General features: G+C 42.9%; 1 protein-coding gene across 1 annotated transcript in view; it reads right to left on the bottom strand.

The window, feature by feature from the left end:
- Positions 1-21,471, bottom strand: part of RAP2A (RAP2A, member of RAS oncogene family) — a 29,242-nt gene extending 7,771 nt beyond the window's left edge. The window contains exon 1 of the mRNA XM_084283073.1: positions 21,148-21,471. Within this exon, the coding sequence (XP_084139199.1) occupies positions 21,148-21,461 (314 nt within the window). The 5' untranslated portion in view covers positions 21,462-21,471. The remainder of the gene's footprint in view (positions 1-21,147) is intronic.
- Positions 21,472-27,765: the final 6,294 nt, after the last annotated feature.

Raw genomic sequence — 27,765 nt, 5'->3', positions numbered from 1 at the left:
CATTTTTTCTACCTCCAGTCTTACTCAGAGAGAAAAACATGGGCAGTACAAACATCACATCTGAATTTCTTTTACATTTACAAGGTACTTTTCAGATTTCTGGTTGAAGCTGTCACTGGAGAAAGATGAAAAAGATGACATGAAGCAAAAATAGAATAAAATGAAGAATAATAAATAAAATGAAGAAAAAAAAAAAAAGAATTTAAAAATATACACCACGATGCTGATAAACAGATCTGACTCCCTTAAACTGTAGTAGAGATTGCCCCATATCCCTAGAACAGGAAAATAAATAAGTAGTGCACTGGACCAGAACAGGAGAAGACAAAAAGTGCAAAGGGGTTCCTGCTTTTTAATTCCCATTCAGGAAATGCTGCATCTTTTCTAGGATTTTTGCCTGAGCTCCATACCAGAGCAGGACATGTTGAACCAAAATGCAGAAGCTTTCTGTATAATAAAAAAAAAAAAAAAAAAAAAAAAAAAAACAAATTAAGAGAAAAAGAGATGTGTTCTTAAAGACTATTTTTATGACTACCTTAATTCCTTTTGAAGTTTATGGAAAGATGTATGGATTTCTAGCTTTATACATTAAACACTGTGACCACTGAAATGAAAGGTAATCCATGCTAACATTTCCTAATCATCAGAGGAATCTTAGGTTTGAAACCACCTTTATCTTCTTCTTTTACACACAGTTTATTCCCTCCTGCTTTTCTGAGGGTGCTTCTGACACTTTTCACAGTAGCTCAAAAAGGAAAGCCTGTAAAGTGGTAAGGATACAAGGGAAAATGATGATACAAATATTATCAGAAGGTCAGGAAAATAAGTATTCTTCACTTCAGACTTCCAAAAAATTATGGTAACAATCTTGCCAAAAGACACAGTAGAATAGTTCTGGGAAATATGAAGTACCAAAAATAGCAGTTAAATCCATTAAATTGTTTATAAATTCATATGCATCCATTACTAAACATTATTTCGTAATGCAGCTTGCAAACTTTGATTGCCTGCAGTGAAGGCTGTCTTAACTTGAAGTTTCCTCAACTAGGGAAAGAATTTATTCTGAGTTTAACTATCAAGACTGTTTCTAGCCCTTTAACACAGTTTCTTGGATATTTAATGTAAAATCCTCCATAGTTACAAATCACTTCAGCTGCAGAGAATAAGAAAAGAGACAGAGTGTTCTCCAGTCTGGTGCTGAGCCTCTCAGACACGAGGACGAGAAGAAGCAAAGCTACAGAATCATCAAGTGCAAACATGCAAGCTGAAATGTTTACTTAAAGCTTTCAATTCTTGAACCAAAGCAACGGGAGAAAAAGAGGTATCTATTCTACACTTTTATTATGTGTATATATATATACAGGCACTTCTTTACTACATTACTACCTCACCTTAAGAAATTTAGGTTGAAAGGATGTTTCACTTTTTCCAGACCCCAATTTCTTACATTTTGGTAGTTTTAAAAATAAAATTAACATTATGGGTTAAATCAACAGCATGTGCCCTGTCTGTAGGGCTCTTTTCCCTGTGGAATTCAACAAATACACACCAATGAAGATGTGCCTGTACCTGTATACATAGATCAAATGTGTCAAGAGAAATATATATATATATAAATCCAAAAATAAGTAGGTTTTTGCAAAGTTTAAACTTTCCACATTTTGCTCTTTGCAACATGAAAATTATTGCAGCTTCTCGGATAAATCCATACCTAACAGCTGTAAAACCCACACCACCATGATACAAACGAGTCATTCCAGTTTGCCAATTAATTGCATTTAATATTCAGTTTTGTAAGCTAGATTGTGTAAGGATTTAATTAGTTAAGCAACAACTCCCAACTAAAAAAAAAAAAAAAAGTCTTAAAATCGTTTTTTCTAAATGAGTAGATGTTAAAGAGCTTATTGGAAGTCCCACTGCAATTAGGTGCCTGAGTCATGAATTATTTTGCTGTACAGAACAGCGTATGGCCTAATTGCGGGACGAGGGATCTAACGTTTCATTCGAGGCTTTGACATGAACTCCCTATATAGCCTTCGGGAAACAAACTCTGCAGATGGGTAGGCTGAGGATAACTGTCCGGTTAATTGTACTTACTCATAGGACATCAAATTAAATAATAATTGTAAAATGACTTGAAGAATAATATTAGTATAATAAATAACCACCACACCACATTGCTCCTGAGAAGACTTCAGAAACTATCCTTGCTCTTGTACATGAAACCTGCTGGTAATAATCACCTCAGCTTAAATTAAATACTTTAAAGGCCAATTCAGTTCACTGGTTGTTGTAGTCCACTTACACTTTCCAGTTTGGTTTCAAGGTCTAACTGAAGTCTCGGCCAATCCTAGTTTCACTGAAATTGTCTGACAGGCTCACCTTTGGTCCTGTGCCTAGGTAGTATTAGAGGAAATAGTTGTCTTCCAACCAAAAGCCCAAGAAACAACAACAAAACCCAGTGCAATGAAGCCCTATATATACATACATACATGTTTACGTGCACACACACACAAATTCACATATGTATTCACACACACACACAAATATATTTGCTTCCCAACTGTTCCTACAAGCACTTCTTACTTTAACATGTTATTTCTTGGTAGCTTATAGCCGAGAACTTGCTAGGGACACGAATGCTGGATGATATTATCCTTTACATGTACTCAGAGGTGTACACCACCTCATAAACCTACATTCCTTTGCTGCAACAGATGATGTGTGTTATCTATGTATGAAGGGCACTGAAGAATTTTCCAGGGTACTTCCAGTCACGTCAGAGGTAAATTCTCATTTACAGAGGATTTTCCACATCTAAGATCTCACATGGGAACAGTACAATGACAACCTCCTTCCAGACGTTCAGCCTGCTTCTACGGGTCACTGCAGATAAAACCTCTGCTGGCAGCTCCATCACCTGCTTATATAGAAGAGCAAGACTACCTGAAAATTCAATAGCTTGCCAGCACGCCCCATGTGAGAAGAGATCACCATCCACTTTAACGTACCAAGCCAGTCCTAAAGAAAAATTGCTGATCTTCAAGTTCCTTGGGAGACCTTTTCCACAGCAAGTTCACAGAAGCCCATCCATGTTTAAACTGCATCCAATGGCGTTACCAGTTCCCCTCAAAGAAAGGTTCTGGCATGGGAAGAGGCAGACAAGCAGCCCTTTTTGCACTGGGATGACAACAGGGAGCCTATGACCCAAGTAACACCAGGTCTCACCCTTTCAGGCACTCGATAGCCTTTGCAAATAAAAGGTAGACCTTCACCTTAAAGAGTATCCCTTTCCCTAAGTATCTATCATTCCAATTCGTATCTAATGCTGAAATCAATTACCAACACTGAAAAGGCTTGCTGTGAACACATGCATACATGTATAGTATTTCAGTCCTTGCATCCCCTCTCTATACCACTCAAAGGTCTCATCTGATAGCAGCAATAACCATGAGCAGAAAAGGCAAGGCAAGTCGTTTTACCTGACCTTCTTCTTCGTGACTTGTTCTCTTGTTTCTGACATGATACTTCCAAAGCAGCAGGAAAAATCAGGCTGTCCTACAAACCTGAGGTTCTCACAGGTGCATCACTTTCACTTAGTTCCTGTCTCGTACTCAGTTTGTGTTGAAAGAAGTCAAGTTATCACAAAGGCTCCGAACAGATAAGGCACAGTAGGGTTGCTTAAGTACAAAGCTCTCGCTCAAAAACTGCAGAAACTCTAAAACTAACCATCTAGTTTAAAATAAATAAATAAAAGAATACAGCTACTACCTGTAGCAATGGCTCAGCATCTTGAAAATTAGGCTGCATGCTGATGTCTTTGAACTTTGTATCCATAATTGAAAATTACTCTTAATGACTGTATTAGTTTTCTGACCTTAAGTATTTTCAGGCCATATGCCACGGTAATATAGTAATGTTTATCTCAATGGGCACGACTGGATGTGTCGAGGGTTTTGGTGCATACCACATGTACAACACGCAGAAGATACTACAGTTAAAAAGAACAGAAAATACTACAGAGTCTACCACTGATATCTGATTTTTATTTTAAAGTCTTCCAGACGTAGCCACTTAGAATTAAATTTTCTACAAGGTGTCAGGGGATAAAACACATTAAGTGAGAGGAGTGCCAGCACGATGTGGGTTCAGTATCAAACCCTGCTAAAAGACTTCCTGAGTGATTTCTCACAAGTCCTTTAAACTCTGTATCTCTGTTCTCCACCTGGAAGAACTGCCATCAGCCTTCACCTCAGAGAGCCTAAGGCATGTCACCATCGTTGAGGCCTTCCATCCTTGGTCACCTGCACCCCAGCTGTTCTCAGCAACCTGCTACACAACTGCACAAACCTTCAGTTTTTCTTTACAAGCAGTCCGAACGTGTACATTAAGACAGATTCAGTGCCAATGCCAAGCTTGCCAGCAGAGATAGTAGAGCCTTTAGATGAGGTGTGCCTCAGAGCAGGAGCAAAGAACAAACACCAGAGTGGGGAGGAAGCCAGGGTTGCTACCTCACTTCAGCTGCACAGGCTGGAGCAAACAGCAGAGCTCATGGTATCTTAAAACACTGACACTGAAGGATTTGTCCTCCTCCTCGCGTCTCCATACAAAACTTGCACAAGGTCAAGAAGCCTACCTACTCCGACAACGTGGGACTGAATACAACACTTTGCAAAGGCAATAAAAAAATGCATGCAGGCCCCTTGAACATCATACAGCAAGTTTACAGAGCCTATTTTTTTCACACTTCTAATTTATGAGATCGTGACCCTAGCAGGTGCTACCATTTATCTAGCAATACACGCTTTGTCACAAGAAGCTTCTCTCAGAACTGTACCTTTTGAAATGCAAACCTTCAGATGGATTACTGTAATGTTATAAAAGGTACTGTAAACTTACTACACGAGGAAGCACTGACAAGTAGGGGGAAGGAAAGTTGCCAAATAGATTGGTACCACTTCAGATATAGCAAAGTGTATGCCTGTAGTTAGGTTAAAGAAAAACCTTTGAGACCAAAATTTTGTTAGTATCCCACCTGGAAAAGCAGAATCAACATCTAGCCCTTCTGCAAAGCACAGAATGTAGCAAGAAATGTATGTGGGTGATGGCAGGTCTACTTTCCTATAGATTTGGTCAATGCTGTACCTAAAGCTCCAGTTTTTCCTTCCGCCTAGTACTCCTTCCCTCAACCACCCTCAGATCTGTAAATCTCCAAGCTATACAAATATGTGCAACTACTCGTTTATGTTGAGGAATTGACAACCATACCTACACAACTCAAGGTAGGCGTATATCTTATCACTATGAAAGCAAAGCGACTTAATGAGATTTTACAAAATTAACTAGAGCTCCTTCCATAAGTTAATGGCGACTTCAACCTCTTTATCCTTGTTAAATCTATAGAAAGGGGAACTCATTAGTGAATACACAAAGTAAAAACTTTGGCTAGCATATTCAAATGCATAAGCCCTTTAAAAGGGTCAAAAGACCACAGTTCCCGTAAGGCCTTATTTCACTCTTCAAATTGAAAACGCTCTTATATTCCTTGAACCAACTCATAATCACTGATAAGAATCCAACTACAAAACTTATTTAAATAACTGTTCTAATAGGATTTTCTCTAGCTCGTTAAAATTACACTTTTACAGTCTTTAAGAACAGGCCTAACAATTCAAAACCTTGTTAGTAGCGTCACCTGCTTCTGAAGGATCAGAATTTAGGAACCATCATGTTGTTTGGTCCAACAAGAGCCACACAGCTTCTTCTCAGCATCAAGCTAAGAGCCTTCTCCAGTAACTCAGGGCTGCTGACATATTCCTTTAGAAATAGCTGCAGGATCACAAAATTCACAGATAGCACAGAACAGCCTGGGTTGTAAGGGACCCCAAACGATCATGAAGTCTGATTTCAAACACCTATGTCCCTGGGTAGGCTTAAATTCACCTCTGACAATTTGATTGCTACTATCTGCATCGTCTGTACAATCAGGCACTGCATGTGGCTATAAACTGCATTTCCACAGTGCCTTTTACTTATTTACTTTTAAAGAACTTGACCTTTTGCGATGAACTTAGCTCCAAGTCACCTAAAGCTTCAGAAAAAAATAAAAACTGGATTAAGCAGCAACCAACCTGGCATCAATTTCTGTTCTCCCATCAGTCCCCACGTAGAAGAAGCTCAGGCAGATGGATACCAGAGCGTATGTGACGTGGCACAGCCTGAAGAGAATTTGAGAGCCTCGCACGAAGCAGAGGCTTCCTTGTTACCCTAGTAACCACAGAATAATACAGCTTAATGTCCTTCAAGCTAATAAAAATACCCTACACTGCTTCTAAGAAAACTTTGCAAAAATGCTCTGCTGAGACAGATTTTCCTCACAACTGTAGTATTATATGACAACTCTGGGTATTATTTGTAAGATGGGCTATTTTGCAGAAACTCTAAGTGAGTGGCAACACAAGAATACCGAACCCAGAGAGGAGACAGAAATCTGACTTTTATCATTTTGTCTTTTACTTTAGAAGCAGTATTATGATTTCATATCCTTTTGATTATATTCAAGGCCTCTTTCACCAATATAAAATTTGTCTTCAGCAAAAGAAGCCCAAGAACTTCTGGGTTACAGGTCCAACTGCTTCATTAGCAGATGCTCTGGAAGCCTCTTCCCTCCTGCTGAGTTTCTACCAGAAACTCTGACTCCTGACTTGAGAAAGAAAACCATTCTGCCACGACCACAGAAAGTTGGTAGCCCTCACCTTAAAGAGTAACTTATTTAATTACCATAAGCTTGGTTTAAATAATTTGAATGTTCAGTCGGACTGCTTTGGATGAACAGAGCACCAAGAATGTTTCTTCTCCACAGTTTTCAGAAGTGGCCTCTATGTTTAACAATTCAGCTACTTAACTCCAGAAATAAAATGCACATCAGCCAGTTAACTGAAACTGTTTCCATATCTAAAGATTAATAATATATAAATTATGACCTTCCAAAAATCTTGTGGTTTTTTTTTTTGGTTTCGTTTTTTAAAAATGCTTTGGTTCACCAGGTATAAAGTAGTGCCTCCCAGCATACTACTGCTATGCTGAGAATACCAAGTATGATTAACTAATAACCTCTCTTCTATGTTGAGTATAAACCTCTGAAATAAGTTTCTCAGGAACTTATTCTTCCTACGTAAAGACAAGTACCCATTACAAAAAAATACCTCACGAATTATGTTATTCTAAATCAGCATCCTGAATATGTTGGAAGACATTGAACAAAAAGTTCAACCATCCTAGCATCCAGAACTTTCCTAGGAAAAAATTAATACCTATAAAACGATACCAGATATAAGGTATCAGGTACATAGAATAGTAAAATGTAAATACTTTCTTCCTTATGTATATCTCAAATCCAATATTTGTGTAAGTATTAAAAATGACGTCAGCCAGAATGAGGAACTTGGGCATACTCAACAGCCCAGATGTTATTTATGTTTCAACTCATGTACAAATGTTAATTTCTTTGGGTCTGGCCTAGGTTATAAAGGAATAAAAGCTGCCTTTTCCCAGACACGTTTTACTAACACGATGGACAGATGTTTTATCATCTATGAAGACAGCCCGTGGTGTCTTCCCCAGAAGAGTCAGAGCCCATGGCTGCTGGCACAGCCAGTTTGTGGGATGCTGCAGTCAAATAGGTGGTGGCTCGGTTGACAAAAAGGATGTGTTTTGCTAGCTCATGGTGAGAACTCGTGCATCTGCATGAAACGGGAAGGAAAAGAAAGAAAAGACTTTTCAGCAAAAGACCATACTGTTCAGACAGAGAGAATTTTTTTCACAGGAAAGAAAAAGAAGCCAAGCCAACCTCAACCATTTAAGATGTCACAAAGTCCGACATGGACACCACTCTCAGTATTGCTTAAATTAGTGAGGAAAATGATTACATTTATCTGAAGTGGAATCAAACAATGTGGCTTTATACTGGCTCAACTAAACTTGTTCAGAAAGTAATTTGGTGATGAAATTTTCGTCCAGGAAGGGTGGCAGTTTGTGTACTTAACACTCAAAATGGTAAGAAGTCATTTGAAAAAAGTTGGATTTCTTTTAAGAAAGAGTCTATATTTGAAGGAACCACACACCCAGTGTCCATAACACCTTCTTTGTTGAATCACTAATTGGTAACCAGAATTTCCTGAAAATAGTCCACTAATTATTTTTTCCACATTAAGTCGTCCTATGCAGAAAGGCCATTTCAATTAATATGAAGGTGTGCGTGGGGGTGTGAAGCCCAGGCTGTTCCCAGTCCTTTTAATCTAACCACGTTTCTTGCTGACAGACGAAGTCTTTCAAAGGAAGGTGTTTTGATCATCTCTGGGAGAAGAATGTAGACTTCAATTACCGGCCCAATTATCCCAGCTAGGAAGGCAATACAATTGCTTAATTTTAGAATAATAAGTGACTTTCAAGGTGAGCCTTTTCAGCTTTCATCCAAGACTGAGCTTTCCATTGTCCCCCTCCAGAAGACTGAGCTACCACGACTGTAGTCACTTTTTTTTTTTTGGAATAAAAGCCAGCTGCAGGAGAATTCAACATCTTTTCAGTTCAGTGATTTGCCACCTGTAGGTGACTTGTCCTCTTTCTTGACTGTGCTTATGTCAATGTTAAAAAAAAAAAAACACAACTTTTTATTTTGGGTATACTTCAGCCAAATACAGTTGCTACAATTGGAACAGGATAAAAAATAAATATACAACATCCTGCAATAAATGGCAAATTATATTAAGTGATCAAGTTCTTGAGAGTTCATGTAAGGAATATGGGGTAGCACTAGGGGATACATCAGTAATCCCTGCAGTACATGGCATGTATGACACCCTCCCTCCTTCTTCCTTATCCATAGCAATCCTGACCTTCTAAGTTCAAGTATCCTGACCTCAACTTTCTGCACAACTCATTTGCTTTTTCAGAACAGAGTTTTGAAATTTTGGTAGGTAAAAACAGAATTATGTGAATTTGTTTAATCAAAGAATTACGTAAGGGGAAAGAAGACAAACATTTCCATCATCAGATCAGATCATCACAATGCTAATCATGAGCTTCTTGTGACAGAATGCTTAGCAGATCAATGTATTTGAACATGTCCACTTCAGGAGGATGACTGGGGGTTTGTAACATCTCCTAGTATCAGTCACTTCCTTCCTTTGAAACGGGACCCCAGTTTTAGTTACATATTCATTCACCTCATGTGTCCCAGATAAAACCGTTACCGTTGCCCTGTAGCTGAACACTGGGGAATTACAAATGTAACTGACAGTGCAAGTGAAAAAGATGCAAAGAGCATTAGCTCCAGCCCATCAGGAGGCTGTCCGAGGACTGCATTTGCTCACTGTGGTTCTTGAAAACCACCCCAGCACAGGTGCAGAGCAAGTCCAGCAATCCTCCTGTTTGCTGAATCAGAGGTCAATGCAGAACACAAAGTGTAAGGCCTGGAGGCAGCAGGGCTATTTCCACAATAGCTGCAGATCTTTAAGTAAAAACTGGTACTTGGAGTGGTAACAGGAACAGCATTTCTTGCCAACGGTTGCTGACAGACTCATCTGATGAGCAGATTCAGCATCTGAATGTGGTTGCTATGAAATCTGGTTACAGAGAGTGCTAGAAGTAAAAGGGTTAGAGGAGGTTTGACTAAAAGCTGCTAGATGGTAAACAGATTCTTCAGGGATTTGCAGCAGCTACATAACAGCACAGTGATACTTCAGCAAGCCACGGAGGCTCCACAAACCCAGCTGGAAAGTCTATAACGTACCTAGTGCCAGATAGAGATCGTTAGATATCCATTCAAATAGCATAGGAAAAATTACGATCCAATCCATGATATTATTATTAAAGGCAGCCCAGTGTTCCTCAAACCTAATCCCATCACGACATAACCAGATGTTCACCCCACTGAAAACAGGGGGATTAGCTTCTCCACAATTTGAATAGAATTTGGGAATATCTGGATCCAGCTAAATTAGCTACATTTTCTGCAATGTGATTGAGGATCAAAGAGCAGAAGGCCATTGCTGATCTCACATGGCCAACCTATAACTACTGGAGAAGCAGATGACAGACAGCCTGCTAAGAACCCACAGCTTTTAATGTTAAGTGAGGCTGCCAATATCCAAGCTAGGGGAAATACAAAGAGACACATGTGAAGACTAGTCTACCAACTTTCCTCAGATTTTATATCTGACTTTAAAAGCTGTGGGCTCTCAACAGGCTATCTTGATATCATCTGCTGACCCAGTTTCTTCCTACTAAAGAGTCTACCATCCCTCAGACAGCTGTTTGTTCAAGGATAGCCACCCAAGTAGATTCTATTCCAAATACAGTTTATTAATCAGCAACCTGTGCATAAAACTTGCTTTTAGAGAAGGAAGACATCTGAGAATGGTTAAATATATTCTTATGGAAGCAATGAAGTTTATCCTAGTGACTGACAGTAAATCACACAGTGGAAACACAATTTTAGAAGGAGAGAAAGAACTCTTGGCTGTCCAAAGAGAAAGGCTTCCCCATTTTGCATTGGCAAGTCTCTGGATCATGGCATTCTGGGTTTATTAATACTTAAACCCAAAGAAACCTCAGCCAGGGTCCCATGCAGTTCTGAAGCGTAATAAAGCACCACAGGCTAGCTGATCAGCTTCAGGTAAAGGAACTGTCAAGCCCATGCCGTGGGCCTTATGATCATCAAGCCTCTGGTCTACTTGCTTGTCCATACTAAGAGCGATCACACAATCGTGTGGTGGAATTTCACTGCTCAAAACAATTCAAAACATGAAACAGAACTGAAAAATAAGGAGGAAAATGAGGAAAATCGTTCTGGTGGCAAGCATCGCTAGGCCTGAGGTAGGCAGCACACTAGGCCTTCAGAAGGATTTAGGCGGCCATGTCCGAGAGACTGCTCCACAGACCCGCTGCCAACCTGCTTCAGCTGCTGACAAGCCACATCTATATCAGGCTTTTTTTTTGTTAAAGCGATACAGCTGCTTTAAAACTGTGCTATCCCAGCCGAGCCATGTGCTGGAACCACAACAGGGTCACACTCCTCAGCTCTCGTGGGATTTGTAGATTAGGCACGCAGGCAGCTCAGCCCCTCGGGAGGCCTAATTCACTGAACGCTCCTCTGTGCGTCTAGGACCGTGACAATGCTAAAACACTCGATAAAAAACACAGCAGATATCACTTCCATGCAAAACCATGGGAATAAGAAGTAGTGGCAATGCTGTTTCACTCATTGGACATGCATGTTTTTCAGTCAGGGGAGTTTGTCACCTGCCTTTCCCAGAAGGTTGCCTTAACCACTATGCTACAAGCAAAGCTGAGGGAAAAAAACAACACTCTTCAACCCTCCTGTTGAAGATGAGCCACTATTAAGGCATACGTAAACACTTGAAAGTAAACTCACGATTTCCAAGGGAACAACAGAAAAAAGATGAGGTGTACAAGGTAGTATGGACAGTGACCTAAGGAAGAATACCAGGGACTGAAACCCAGAGATCCCCTGATACTGTTTATATAGAAAAGTCACTGCAAAATGCAAAATCAATATCCCAAACACTGAACAGTCACCAGAAGACTTCACTCACCCAGGTGACTGCAACATTTCAGGCAAAGCTCAACTGTTGCTCCATTACTGCACAGTGGTTCCCATTTATTCCCTCACTATCAGAATTTTTAAGTGTTTTAATTAGTGAGAGAGCCTGCCTCTGAAGAGGTGGGATACTACATGAGTAAGGAGATAGTTCGAGGAGTTTGCTGCAAGAGGACCACACACCTCAGAGCACAGCAGACTCCTAAAGCTCTTTTGCAAGAGCCACTTCCCATTTAAGTTCCTCCCTATTTCTCAATGAAAGTGAGAAAAGAGAAGGCTGAAAGTGAATGTAAAAAAAAAAAAAAAAAGGAAGGGGGGGGAAAGCATCTCCAGTGCATAGCATGTTCAGAAAATGAAAGCCAAGATTCACTGCATCCATTCTGCTTCGGACAGCATCCTGTACGCTTAGTACAAAAATGAAGCCATCCCCTCTTTGCCCCCAAGCCCCCTGCTGCATACTGAGGAGGTTATCTGTTAAAGACCCCACAGCTGATGAAAGAGGTTTAAGCTGTACTACATCGATTCCCTCGCCCCACAAAACCTTATCAACACGCAAGGAAAAGCGATGGGAGAATTCACTCCAAGTCGCTGCCTGGCTTCTGGTTGCGGCTCGCAGCGCTAACCCAGCAGAAGGTGACTCATGCTCCTCTCTTCCAGGCATCGTAGGGAGTAACCTGCATGTCAGCCACAAGGAATCTGACTGCTTTTGAGGCAGGCAGAGCAGATGCCTTCCTTAAGCAGTGAGACAGAGAGCCCGGGTTTGGTCAGACTCCAAGGCACTCAGACTAGTTAGGAGATTTTTATTTATTTTTTTGAGGCTATCAAAGGCATCTGAGAGAATGCTCCAGAAGAAGCCATGCAAGGTGATCATCCTTCCAAATTATTTTCAAAAAGGCTGAACTCCTGATTAAAAAAATCACTACCAGCACCGAAACAAAAAGCCCACCACCTCTTGACCGGTTTTCAGTAAAATTACTACAGTGAAAGAGGAGCAAAAATGTGAACCTGGAGATTACCACTAGGAAAGCCCTTAACAACATTGAGTCTTTTTGGCAGTAGAAAATACACAGACTGAAAAAAAAACTTATCTTCATAAAATACATTATAGTGGCAGTATACAAATAGGACTGCTGTCCTGTGGTTCACAAAACACACACCTGCAGGACTCCATGTCACGTCCAAGTAAAACACAGATGGGTGAAAAAACAAACAAACAAAAAACAACAGATTTCCCCCTGTACCTTTTATAATTTTTTAGGGAAATAGTGTAAAAACAACTCTTCACATCCATTATTTTATTCTGACAAAAACAATGAAATTCTCAAATTTAAAACATGAAGAGGAAATTTCAGAAGAAAAGCACATCTTCAGAACAGATTTATGCATTTCTAAATGGTTCTTACCAAGTTCATGTCTTTCTGAAAGAAAAAGCATACAGGATTTTTTTTGCATATTTATAAAACGCTTTAAGTAAGATTTTGCAAAGCAGTTAAAGATGTTTTAGCAATGTGAGAAACTGCAAGCAGATCTACTCCAAGGAAAGTAGGTTGATCAGTCTTGGCTTATCCTCTATGCTGTGAAATGTATTAGGAGTAAGAGGGCAAACAGCACAAACATTCTCCTAGCAAAACCAAAACTAGCTTGTCACAGCAGGCTCCCTTATAGCCCAGACGTGATCTATGTGGCTATTTCTTGAAAGCATCTTTTCGTGCAACTCATCAGAAACCCAGGACTGAAGCTTTTCTTCACAACGCTCAGAGCACTTCAAGTTCAGTGCCCTTATCCAATTCACAGGGATCCAATTCATTTCCAGTTCAAATTAAATTGCCATGTGAGTATCAACTCAACCACAATCTCAGACACCATTCATCTTTAGTTAAGGTGGCTGGCTACCTGTTAACCAGAACAGTAAGGGGAAGACATGAGAGTAGGGGGGTGGAAACAACACAAAACCACTAACCAACCAACCCTTACTTTACAGTATTATTTTAGCACAAACAACGATCCTCATCGATTACATTCCAATACTTTAAAATGCTTTAGTCACGTCTCCTCATTACCCTGATTTTTTGCAGAAGACAACAAGTACAACTTAAAAGATGTTAAAGCTCTGCCTATGTGACCCGAGCAGTGTTTCAAAAACAAGCTAGTCAACTCTGAAAACATTTTTCCCTTTTTTGTCCTTCGCTAGATCTTTCATCTAGTCTAGCCTTTCATCTAACCAAGACAAGAATTAAACACCGTCACCACTGCACCAACTAATTGAGCTAGCCCCATGACGTTACTGTTGGGAAAGGATAACATGCTCCTATCACACCTTTAATTCTCTCGTCTAGACTAGGATTTAAGACAACACAGCTGCTAAAACACAACCCATCGACAAAGAAAAGCACTTGAGTTGTATCCGTCGCTGCAACTGTACCTAGACTATACTGTTTGCCTTAATGCAGCAAAAACTGAAGACCACTCCTGTACTGGAAACCTCCGGCCAAGAAAAAAAAAAAGCAGGAAGCTAATGAATAAGAGGACATGAAGAAGCAGATAGCTATAGCTCTTGTTACCTTAATCACATAAATCTTTGTGCAAGTCACTACGTGCCAAGATAATTTAGCGCTGCAGTCCCAATTGCTTCCCAATTCTCTCTCAAAACGTTATCATCACATACCACCTACACAATTTACAAGGAGGGGAGGAAAAAAAAAAAAGGAAGAAGTGTTTTAAACAACACCCGCAATATTTCTGAGATGAAATAACCAGTAACCACAGGTTTGTTCTTAGTTGCAAAAGAAATCTTGAAGTGAATTAAGTGAAAAACTAGAAAAGGAATGGATTTAATGATTTTTGGGACAGCCACTCGCTCAGACATTTCAAATTTTATTCATTTAAAAACTCTTAAAAATAGAATGACAATTGAAGTCTCAGTCCAAAGAGTTTGCCTGCTAACAGAAGAGTTTTAAGGAAACATACTGTTATTCTGAATGTTTTATTTATGACCCAAACAACAAAATTTGTTTCTTACACATACTAGCCAACTGAAGAGCAGACAATCACGGTTATTTTGAAAGAAAACACACAAGTTACTGCCAACTGTGCTGGCTATATAAAAAAAAAAAAAAAAGTATTTAGAGAATTATTGTCCTCTACATATCAAAGGGAAAACAGAAAATCTGGTAAGCAGTGACTTTTTGGATAGAATTTTCCAAGTAATCATTGCAAAATCTGTCAAAACCCTAATTAAGCGTAATTAAGAGCAAGATAGAAAATATTGAGCCCCAAGCATTAACGTACAAAGTCCAAGTATTACTGTTCTCAACTATGAAAGCCATTGAAGTCACTGTTATATTTGCTCTTTAACATATTAAACTGCATTTTTACAATGCAGACATGATCAAGTAGCACTGCAAGACTGAAAACAAACTTAAGAAATCTTGCCACATGCTGTTCTACTGTTTGACAATTTTAGCTATCCACATGTATTCACGCACCTCTGCAACAACACGAGCTGCAGCAGCAATTAAGACCTGAAGAGAGAAAATGATGCTGAGTGACACAGGCATGACTCTAAAAAAAATAAAAATGAAAAGAAATGCCGTTCTCTAAACTAGCACAAACTAAACTGAACGTGCATACAAAAGGAGCACGCATTTCAGTAAGTCTAAAAAGAACAGGTAAAAAGCAGGAGGGCCCAGGAAAGTGGTTGAGTCACCATCCCTGGAGGTATTCAAAAGAGGTGTAGATGCGTTGCTTAGGGATATGGTTTAGTGGTAGACTTGGCAGTGCTAGGTTAACGGTTGGACTTGATGGTCTTAGGGGTCTTTTCCAACCTAAATGACTCCTGATGGATGATTCTGTGATTTGTTTTCAGTGCCCATATATGCAAACTGTCACATCATTTTACCTTTCAATGGAAAATAAATAAATCTTGGAAAATATCCACCTATATGATTAGCTGGTAAGGGTGGAAGCAGACAAAAAAAATTAAACATTAGAAGACTCTAGTTAAAGGCATTGTCTCAAATTTTCACAGCTTCCACAGAAAGTAACTCAAAGTAGCATGAATACTTCAGATCATCAAGAAAGGGAGCAGGGAAAGAAGAATCAAGAGAACTCTGCAAGTATGGAATTCAGTTAAAAAGCTTCTACAGGAAAACATTAAAGGTGGTATGTTCCAAAGATGCATGAACACTTTGAAATATTTGACTTTAAGACCAAGCTGAGCAATTTTAAAATAATCTTCTATGGCTTAAAATTGCACACTGTCAGAGATTTTTTTTTTTTTTTTAGGGGATTGTCTATGTACGAATTCCGCAGTTAAATCAAGAAACCTATAATTTTGTCTGACAGAATTATTTCATTAACTTCATATTAAAACAAAGGTAGATTGACTAAAAAAATAAATTAAAAAATCTACATTGTAAAGAGCCAGAAAGAAGTCTGGCAAAGTTGTTTGAAAACTACAAAGGGAAACTAAAGTTTAAGATGTTACTGTAAAACTTATTTAGTCCTGTACCCTGCAAACAGGTACTCTTTCCATTCTAAAGACTTTCTAGGGGATAGTCTATGTATCAGCTCACCAGTAAGACATAAGAAATGTCTGAACAGCTGAAAAACACGGTGTTACATAAAGGGTCAACTTGGTAAGACTGCCAACTTGTGTTTACCACTTTACATCTCCACAGATACATAAAATATTTGCATTTTCTTCTCACTCCATGAGATTCTCACCTGAGAAACAGCCATCTGTAGCATCCCCTCCAATAGGGGGGAAAAAAAAAGAGAGACAAAGGGTCAGTGTTGGTCTTCTTTTACACTTGGTGATATTTTAACACAATGTCTGAATCTTGCATCATGTCCAAATCCCACCCAGTTTGCTGCATTTCCTCAGAAGTAGGTCCACCTGTTTGATGGGATTTTAAAGTCTGTTAATCCGTCCTTGCAATGAAGCACTAAGTTTCACCTGACAAGCACACAAGGAAGGCCTGGCAGCTTGGCAAGCCATGCAACGGAGGATGTGGACCGTGCTCATTACCTGCCCTGCCTTTTTCACTGAGAGATGAGTAATCAATCCACTGTGTCACGATTACTGGAAGAAAAAACGAAAACAAAAAAAAAACACAACACAAACAACCCACCTCTTGCTAAAAAAGGACTGAAGGATTTCAGTCTCTTCGTATTTCTACCATCCTACATGGAGAGCATCTGTCAAAGTCCCTCCACTTTTGCGTACAGTACTTTAGAAGGAATAATATTTTCCAAGTTTCACTTCAACTGCTTTTGCTATTTCTTCCTGGAAGGCTTGAGCCATACTCGTCACGAGTGTTGAAGCTGCATTTCTTGAATACTGCTCTACATGGTTCTTAAAATTAGACTAGCAGTTTCTTAAAAAGAGATGAAAAATACATAAAACCTGGAACCCTTGCCCAGATGACCTCCTGAGGTCCCTTCCAACCCAAACAATTCTGTGACACTGGTAAATTCACTGCTGTAAGAACTCTTTAAACCAGGTTGAAGAGCTAAAGAATAAATCCAACTATTTAATCCTTTCCCAACTCTATTGACAGTCATGTATGATCATATTGAGATTTAATAAGGAACTGGACCCTAATGTGCTAAGTGATCTTGGAGTAAAAAAATATTTAATTTTCACAGCACTAGGAAAACAACATTTTTAAACTAGACATTTGAGCAATTTGTAACTTCAAGTATAGTTTTGCAGACTTAATCACCATTAAGACACTAAAAACATCAATCATCATTGACTCAAGATGCTGATTTCACAATTAATACGTTTCAATAATTGCTTCTCTCGCGTGTTTTGAATTGCCACAGAGAATCCCTAGACTGGGAGGCAGATTTTCATCCTGGTGGTAAGCATTGCCACGAAGAACACTCAACTCAGCCACATTTCTGTGATATTTCATTGCAATATACCTATACTGGTTAGCCTGCACCTTCAGTCAAAATTAATGTTTTCTCGTCTTTGCTTCCTAGAGAAATTAGGCAATAGATTATTTAGAAGTTTTATATTTACCTGTTTTCCCACTACTTGAAATAAAGCGTTTCCCAAAAGCACTGCCTGAAGTAAAATCTGGCGGATTCTCCGAAAGATGAGCCCAACAGTCCTGTCTTTAAAACACCGGTCTACAGAAACCACAACAAGTGAAGAATGGCAAATTGAGTTTGGAGGAATTTCCCCTCTGTGCTTTAGATTCTGCTGGAGCAACAACACTTTTCTATTTCACGGGGTTCTCCTAAAAACGTCCAACAATCCTTAATATGTCCAGATTGAGAAGTTTCATTAAGGAAAGCTACTCAAGTGCCTAGAGGACACAGTCGACGACGCTTAAGCATACCTCATGGGAATAAAACACTGGCAAAGTCACATCCAAAATTAAAATTCAGTATATGGTTAAGTATCAGCAGGTTGGCTTCAGAGAGCTTTCTAATCACACAACAGACAAACACAACCGTGTTAGAAGTTATCCAACTCCGCTCTGAAACAAACAACCAAACAACCCCCCCCCAAAACCAACAAACCACTATTCCACACTTCTTCATCTACATCCTTGCTGTTTCTTTGCGAATCTCGCTATCTAACTGGGGTGTATCACCACCGATCTGTTTCATCTGACAGCTTCTGCTCTCGCTTCACTGCAGACCTTCACCAGCATGGGCCCACTCATCCAGGTCAGTCTTGTTCTCACCAGTAAAAAGTTTCTCCAGGAAACAGTTCAGTCCGCAGCAAAAGCTGAAGAGCTCTTTGCTGCCAAACCTGCTAATCCATTCTGGGAGGAGAGGAGGTCTCGGAACTGCACTACCTACAAATACACAGATAATGTTTTGTTTTTCTCACCAGCAGCCAGGAAAGCAGCACTCAGGTTCTGTACACAAAAAGGCTAAAGGGAACTTAGGAATCTCCTGATTCCACCCCTCACCCAGCAGCACAAGGCATCCCCTGCTTTGTGCGTCCAAAGCTGGCAGCACGTGTAAAGGTGGGAAACTCCAGCCCACGGCGCTTCTAAAACCTCTCCCTTCTCCTCACCTGCCTGCTCAGCGCTGCTGGAGGTGCACCTGAGCACTGACAGGGCTCCTCCACCAAGGGTGAAGTGCCCTGAGTTGTTCCCAGAGAAAGCCAGACAAAAAACGCTGCCTTTCCTCGGAAAAGCAGGTGGTTTACATTTCAAGCAGCATTTTCCAGGAAGGAACTTTAATTACCTGCTTGAAGGCTGCGGAGCCGTCCCCTGCTCTTCTTGTGAAAGCCGTGCACCACGCCTGACAGGGCTGCAAGGCTCCCACACCACATGGTACAAAAGAAATCCTGACTTTATAGTCGTGCCACTAGGAGACTCCTCTGCAAACTGGGAGACCTGGATTTCAGGCCTGTTTCTGAGGAAATTCATGCATTTTTTTTTAATATTAAATAGCCGTTTAATGAGAACAGAAGCTAACCTGACAACAGCTATCTGTTGGACAGCCTCTAGGGACTGGCTTCAGAGCTAAGTAAAGGTCCACTTTTTCCCCTCTCTTTTGGCCATGTAAACATGTCACTCATTCCTGTGAAGTTAATCAACTTCCTCGGGAGGAATGAAGGGCTCCCTTAGCTTAATTTGGCCTGGTATGTGGTGGCCAGGCCAGGGAAGCAGAAAACTCAAGGCCGCATCTCTCAGCCTGCAGAGGGAATTTCCCCCCAGCTTTTCTACTTCTTGGGACAGTGACTACAACTATCGTCTAATTATCTCTAATTATGTAAGAGCATGGGAATTCTTCCATCAGAAAAAGTAAAAATAGTAAGGACACGCAAAATGCAAAGGTACCCAGCAGCTGGGGACCGGGTCAATCAGTTTCCAGGTACAATCAAAGTTCAGAGACTTTTATATCATGGTTTTGTACCCATATAAGCAAACACTGGCAGTTTTCAGGCACATGTCCTCCAAAATACCTAAGTAAATGAGACTGTGATTATTTCTCTCTCATTAATGCATTTGTGCAGCTGTAAATGATAACTTAGAACTCCCTGCAGAGGTACATATCTGTACCTCTGCGTTCTTCCAGTTACGCTTGCATCCTTCTTACTGGTTAAACGAACGGCACATCAGGTCTCAGACGCTGCCTTTGAACTTGCATCAAGTGGCAAAACAAAACAGCAGACCCCACAAACAGAAGACAAGGTAAGTTGACTAGAGAAGACCTGGTACACTTGCTGAGATCTTGTAATTCACTCTTTAATATGACACGTCGATATTATATTCCTTTCAACTGCACCTCAATTAAAAAAAAATAAATAAATCAGGACTGGCCAGAACCTGGATTTCAGCTGCTTTTGGATTGCTTTGCATAAGAGAAATTTAGCATTAAAATACTGCTCGGGTGCCTTTCACAAAGTAGCTCGCTGCCAGCCAGAAGTTGAAGTCTTGCAGTAAGAGCCCTGACAGCAGCAAGCGGCGTGCAGACCCACCCTGAGCAGTGCTGAGTCAATATAACCCTGCAAGTGTGAGTTGCTTTCTGTTCTGCTTCACCTACCTACAGGCTGGCAGCTCGGGTCTGGAGGCAGACGCTCCGCTGCGAGGCACGGAGCACGCTGAGAGAGCTGCAGCTCGCGTTCAGGCACTGACTGAATGCAGAGCAGCGATTAAACACGGGGAAACCAAAGGCATTTACCAAAGTCCACCTTAACTAGCAGGAGAAAAACTGGTCTGCTATAAGGCACACGTGAATGATGAGGATTGTGAGGATACAGAAAATGCATTTTCCCTACTAAGTTCAAGATAACTTTGTTACATCAGCCTTCAGACCCCCCCTCCCTGTTACAAAGTTAGGACATATATTAAGAAACGCCTCCTGTGAGGAAGTTGCAAGTCTCTGAAAATATCTGAGCTTCGCCTCCTCCCTCGCCTTTCCCCTGCTCACCCTGCTCCCCAGTTTCAAAACCCATCTTTTGGGGCCTCGGTCTGGAGCAGCAGCTCCTGCCACCAGCCCGTCAGCCCCTGCCAGCACTGCACGGCGGGCTGCAAGCCCCAGGGCTGCAGTCCGGCGGGGGTTATTTACAGGGGTTTGCCTTTCAGGTGGCTGAGCCTCTGCTAAAACCGGGTGTGTGGCACAAGCCCAATCCCTCTCCATGGCGGGGAAGAGACGTGGGGATGAGCTGCGGGCAGCATTTTTGCAGCTCGAAGGGTCGCTGCGATGTCAGCCCTGCAGGCTGCGGGGGCCTGGCCGGGACCTGAGCATCACGTACCAGTGTTTCACCCTGCAGCAGCAGGGCGATATTTGGGATACCCAGCGGCGCCTGCAAGGCCTGAACCTCACAGCCACCACCTCCTCAGCGAGGCACAGCCCGGTGGGATGCCGAGGGCAATATCTACGTGCCTAGGGAGCGCGGGACACCCCCACCCACCCTGATACGCGCGTGTAGGGTGGGACAGCGCCCCAAAAACCCCCTGGCAGGGCAGCTGGGGCCCCATCCCCGTCCTGCGAGGGGTCGTGCAGCCGCCCCGCGGGGCTGGCGTCGGGGAAGGGCCGCGCCTCGTCACCTCTTGACGCGGATGATCTGGTCGCGCATGGGTCGGATGTCCTGGAAGCTCTGCTGGTTGACCAGGCTGTAGACCAGGATGAAGCCCTGCCCGTTCTTGATGTAGAGGTCCCGCATGGAGGCGAACTGCTCAGTGCCGGCCGTGTCCAGGATCTCCAGCACGGAGGGCGACGCGTCCACCTCGATCTCCTTGCGGTAGAAGTCCTCGATGGTGGGGTCGTACTTCTCGATGAACGTCCCCGTCACGAACTGCACCGTGAGCGCCGACTTCCCCACCCCGCCCGAGCCCAGCACCACCACCTTGTACTCGCGCATCCTCCCGCCGACCTCCACCACCACCTCCTCCTCCTCCTCCTCCACCACCTCCCTCCTCCTCCTCCTCCTCCTCCTCCTCCTCCTCCTCCTCCTCCTCCTCCCGCCGCCCCGCCGGCCGCCCCTCACCCCCCCGCCATCCGCCGCCGCCCCCTCCCGCCGCGCCTCCTCCCGGCCGCCGGGGCCGCGGCGCGCCTCGGCTGGGGCGGGGCGCAGGCCACGCCCCCTCCTGCCCCGGTCGCCATGGCAACAGCCAATCGGCGGCGGCGGCGGCGGCAGCGCGCGGGTTGGTAGGGGGAGGGAGTCACGTGGCGCCTCCCCCGGCCTTTTGAGTTCGAGCCCCCACCCTCTCCCCCCCTCTCCCTCTCCCCCCTCCCCGCCCGCTCGGCCAATGGGAGGGCGCGGCCGGCGCCCACGTGACGCCCGGCCTTCTGGCGCTGTCGCCCTGGTGACAGCGGCCCCGCCCCGCCCCGCCCCTCCGCCCGGCCGCTCGGCGGGCCCGCTCCGCGGACACGCGCCGCGCGCCGCGGCCAATCAGCGGGCGCGCCGCCGTCACGCGCCGGGAGGGGAGAGCCAATGGGAAGCCGAGGGGCGGGGCGGCGGCGCGGCCGGAAGTGTCTGTCAGAGGAGCCCGGGGTGTGGGGGAAGGCGGTTGGTGCCCGTTGGTGGCCGTTGGTGCCCCCGTTGGGAGGTGCCGGGACTTCAGGCCGGCGTTTGAAGCGTGTTGTGATGTAAAATACGATTAATAAAAAGTGTATTGAAACGGTCCTGCTTGAGTGTCCTTCGTGGGGGTGGTGGTGGTGGTGGTGTGGTCTCGCACGGGGGTGTGTGTCACACCCCCAGCGGGGGCTGGGGGGCAGCCTGAGAGGAATAATTACAAATTAACAATATCTGAAAGGAAAACGCGTGATGAGGAGACATAACTTCTCGTGGGATCCAGCGTCAGTTCATAGAGATGCATTTGTATGTGTGTCTTTGCACCGTGCGCCTCCTTAACCCTTGATTTTTGCTCTCCTCATCATCACTGGCCAAAACAATTGAATATACAGAGAAAATACTTCATTTCCCTTCAAGGCTTATGCCCCTTTGGAGCCAGAGCCAGTCAGGTAGTTCCTGAAAGCTGCCAGCAAAGCAGCTCCCTCCCGGGTTGGGCTCCTCACTGTGCTGTTCTCCCCTTTGCTTTATGAGCCCTTCATCTCGGGTAAGGTGCCTGCTCCCAGCCTGCTTTCCAGGCGAGTCCAGTTCTACTTCCTATTTCTGACCTATTTCCAAGCTTAACGTGGAGTTTTTGGTGGCAGCAAATGTATTTCTGAGGCTCTGCTGAACCTTGTCCCCTCGCTGAGTCTTTTGGTACAAGCTTGCCATATGCAGAGCTTCCACCTTTCTGGCCTTCTGCTGTCATAGCCTGTCTTCTGTGCGTTTCTTCTCGATCCACAAAGCTTCAAAACAAACTTATCTTAGCAGGATGCCTGTAGCTTCAGCCCGTCTGGAAGAAAGAAGGTTATTTGCTGGCTTCTAGCAATGCCCATGTGGTATAAAACCACCAAAGCGAAACCAAACCATGCACATGCATGTGGTGTAAATACATTAAGTAACCACGACACACAGGATTTTGTCAGAGTCCATTTGTAAATGTTACAAAGCCTGGCGAGTCTAATCAGAAGTGACTAACGTTTTCAATGAATAATCTCATTTCTGTTTGTTTCTTGACTTGAGACCTTCGAGTAACAGAGGTGAGCCTACACAAACTTGTAGCAGCAGAACATGCAAGATGCTGCACGTATGGGCTAATGAGTGTTTGCGCTATAAATCAGGGCACTCTCGAGCACAGAACTGGGAAAATACCTGGGTTTATTAGGCAATGATGAAAGGAAGCTAGTGATTTAATGCCGTTAGGAAAAAGCAAACATGGCTGTGACATCCACAAGGTCAAGCCTCTCGGTGAGGTTAGTGAGACATCAGTGCACCCAGTTCTGATGAACCATGTCCAAGAAAGAGGGACGTGTACAGAAATACACCCGGGAGGGTTACTGGAAAAGAACGGAGCTTATCTACACAAGTACACTTGGAATATTTGCCTGGGTAAACCAGCAGAAGCAAATGTGGAGGAGGCACACGGCTGCTAGTAACAAATAAGCTGGGGCAGAATGAAAGCGTGGGCATTTTAGCTAGCAAACACCACAGAAGAGCTCGGATCTAAACGGGTTGTAAGTCTAGGTGGAAAAGAGAGATCTCAGAGGACGGAGGGTCTGGCCTTCCGTTAAGAACAGTGGCAGATGAATGAGCCTAACAGGCTTTAAAACGCATTGTGCTTCAGAATAGGAGGCTGATGTGCAATCATAAAAAATAGATGCAATTATCTGTGTTGAAGGGAGGAGACGGGGGCCTCCCTTATGCATCCTGGGATTAGAGCAGGCTCCTGGAGCTGGGTATTTCTCAGGGAGAAGCTGTTGACTGCTGGTTCAGGTCCTCGGGATGAGGATGCAATGGTTCAGAAAGAGACACGAGGAGCATGCGTGCCCGACAGGTTTACACCAGGTGGTCAGTCTCATAGGTGGCCGAGTTTCATGGGCAGCAAAGCATTATTTCACATAGTGATAGTGGGGTGATGTGTGCAGGGACTAAATAAACGCTTACAAAATGAAAAGTAGGGGAAATGAAATGTAAATATGGCATGGGGGATGGAAAAGAAAGGGCAGGATGGTCAACTGGAGGAGGTGCTGGCTGCCCGGAACGGACGACTGTTCCCAAGGATCTGGTAAGGCTAAAAGCCTTGCCGTTGCCCTGTTTTTCTAGCTTTCACCCTTGTTTGAAGATGGCAACATTGAAAATTCAGCTGGTCAGTGCTGGAACCTCTGCCCTAAAAAGCAATGCAGGGTACCAGTGATGTGGAGTTAGTTACCGTGAGGTGGAGGGCGTGGGGCTGCCTGCCTTTCTTTTATGCACACTGCTCATACTTCTGTTATTCCCTGCCAGAGAAGGTGGGGGGTGGGAGAAGGATGTTTTGGAGAAAGAGAAACGTCCTGCCACCAAAGACTGAATGAGGCAGGGCTCGTCCCTGCAAATATCTCATCCCACATCTGACCAGCAGACAGACGGTCTCCTTTCCCAGCACGTCCTTCAGGAGTTATCTAGTCCCTCTGTGCTGTGCGTCTGGCTTGCGCTGGCTTCCCAGGATTTAGGAACTTCAGACAGTTTTATTGCTCACTTTGCAAGTCTTTTATGTCTTATATTGAACTATCATATTTCAGACTTCAGCAGCCTGTGGCTAACCACACTGTCTTATGATAGGCTGGAGTCTCTCTATAAATATTTTTTTATTTTATGCAGAAAACAACACGCTGTTGCATAAGTTTCATGCTAGCTATTGTAGCCTCTGACTGCACATTATAGGATGGGTACGAAAGAGGGACTAGGCCGCGAACATCTATTTTTATGCCATAGCTAAGGCTTGCTAATTTTTCAGTAGTAACAGTGCCATTGGCAAGATGGAAAATAGGGAAATCTGAGTGCTGGTGACTGTCTCCTGACATTTAAGCATGAGAGAGAGGATAAAATAGAGCCTGTGTACTCTACAAACTGTTCTGGTGAATATATTTGCTTTCTGTGGCTTTTCCAAGTGCAGGTCAGTAGAACAACAGTGACGTCCCGGCCATGCTTACTGCCGTATTTTTCTGTTCAGGCTGGCAGAGCAGTTCTGGCATCACATGGATCCCTCCTAGCCATGTGTAATTAGAGTATTTTAGGAAGTGTAGCCAGCATCAAGTGTTAAGGATGAGATTATGTTCAGTCTTTCATCTGATACTTCTTGCCCAATTAATTGTCTGCCCGTCAAGTTGTTATCAAACTCAAGATACAGTTAAGCAGGGTGAAAGGTGGCTGACTTCTCTCACCCTATCCTTAGCATTTTTAGGTGGTTGCAGTGTCAATTTCCGTTCCATCCCTGCAGTGACCTTATCCTTTGTTGTTTTTTCTTTGTTTTTGTTTTTGTTTTTTGTTTTGTTTTCTTTTGTTTTACAGATTGCAAAATCATGGTTGTTTGACATCCTTGTTCACGAAAACAGCAGCTGGCTAGAGGAGAGCAGGTGCAACCTCTGGGTGCTCACACAGGGTAAGGAGGTTGGACCCGAGTCCTCTGCCATCCTGCTAGGCCACGGCACAAGAGCCAGACTAACAGGGAGCCTGGAACCTGGTTTGGGGAAGGCAGTTCACGAAGCTGAGGTAAGCACTAGGAAATTCTTGGCAAAACTGAGAACTGAGCGCTTGGACTGTGTTCCCAGCAGACCAAGCATGCTGAGCAAGGGAGACTGTAAACCAGCTCATCAGAAATGATGTGTGGGCAGCTTTCTCCTTTGGTTAAGTTGCACGTAGTCCACATTTAAGCATTTTTGGCGTTGGGGATCCAAAATCTGCAGTAGTGCTAACATTTCATGTAGCTCCATAGGGCGTAAGCAGACCCTGCTGTGCATCTCCCTGCTCCTCCCAAGCCCACGCTGCCTTCGTCCCTGTGACACCCTGCTGGTGCCCTGTGCTGAGCCACTGTAGCCCACTGAATCTGTAAGAAGCTAATCCAAAGTAGAAATGCAAACTGTTTTATCATTGTTAGCTGCCCCGGACTCAGCCATGACAGAGGAACAGAGTTAACTCCATCCTCGTTTCAAAACATTTAAACCCACACCTATTAAGCCCACAAGACTTTTTGTTTTGTGAATTAAAACAAACTAGATTGCGTTACAGCAGAACTAGATTGAATTAATGCGTTTTACCTTACAACTGGAGAGGACAACAAGTGTGAACACAATTACTGTGGCTCCGCCAGGAGATACTCATTAAGTTGCTGTAGCTGTCACTTCCAATTGTGTGCTCCTGTCCCTGGGGATTTTTTTTTTTCCTTTTAACAATTTGAAAGACTCGGAGACAATAGCAGTAGGCATACCAAAGTCTTCCCTCAGTCATAATTTAATTTTCTAATCAGAAAGGAGCATTCAGGCTTCAGTCCTGTGGGCTTATTTCAGAGGATGACCAGTTTAGTAGCTCCACAAATGGGGACAGCTTTCTGTTGTTATCATCTCATTAATGCTCATTCCTGGCATTGCAGATTAACTATTCAGAGGAAGGGGATCGCTCACCGAGGGGCAGGGCCAATGTTTTTTTAACTACTTCGTGCAGCCAGATATCCATCCCTGTCACGTAATAAGGTCATTATGTTTAATTGAGAATGGTGGTTAAATTTGAAAAGAATAATTGCTCCTGGTCCCTCTTTTTATTAGGAGTGAAAATCTGATTGGACCATTCATTCCCAAAGCACCAAGAAATCTAAATGAAAATACTCTGTTTTAGCTTGTGACCTGATTTTTATTGTTTTTAGTGGAGTTTTGGTGGACTTCTGCTGATGTCTCGTGATGTTTCACAACAAAGTTTTCTTTGCTCACCGTAGAAGCAAACAAGAAACCTTGGTGGTGTTATTAATTTTAATGAAAAGTGTTCCACTGCATATCTAAGTTTCCCAAGAAATACTCATCTGCCAATGAATTGAAGTTAAATAGCTGTTGTTCACGTATAGTTTCAAAAAAGGGGAAGTCAGCTTCAGGATATAAAAAAAACAACACAGCTAAAAACAGCTAATTTATTATTCTATTTGACTCCTTTCTCCTTATGATGTTCAAAAATAATTCAATCACAAGATTTAAGAGAAAATGAAGATAATGATAGTCTGTTTTTATGAAGGTACAAAGGTCTTGGAATATCTATCACAAGCCACGCAGACATATCTTTCTGAGTCAGTCTTGGAAGCAAATGTTTAACCCCTCCTTTGTAATAACCAGAGTGTGGGCATCAGGGCCTTGTATTTCACAAGCATTAGATTTTGTACATATCAGTAAAAAATAATATTACAGTTAAAATAATATTTTTTTATTATGTGGTTGTTTTGAGCAAAATATACAGAACTGAATGAAGTTTTAAGATGCCTTAATTGTCGTGAGTTACACTGTAAGTTAAAATAAATGTTCCAATCCACTTTTCTTGTATTTATTTCTTAAAAGCACATTTCCTTAAGCAGAGCAGTATTTAATCATATCAAGTGTGATCAAATCATTTAGATCATTTCAGTCTATGTCCTAAAACTTGTTTAGTAATTTTGGTGCATGTCCCAGTAGACACATTTGCTCTGGATGTTTGGATTTGCATTGTCTGCTCTAGGCAGGGAAGTGGATTGCTCTACAGGGTACCCAAAGCACACAGTGGGTGACAGTGGCCTGACAGGCCCCTAAAGAGGGGCAGATTTTAAGGGCAGACTGAGGGGACT

This window comes from Netta rufina, assembly GCF_964035555.1.
Source record: "Netta rufina genome assembly, chromosome: 1".
In the NCBI taxonomy this organism is placed as follows: domain Eukaryota; kingdom Metazoa; phylum Chordata; class Aves; order Anseriformes; family Anatidae; genus Netta; species Netta rufina.
Note: the sequence above shows the minus strand (reverse complement) of the source record. Positions and strands in the feature narration are given on the sequence as shown.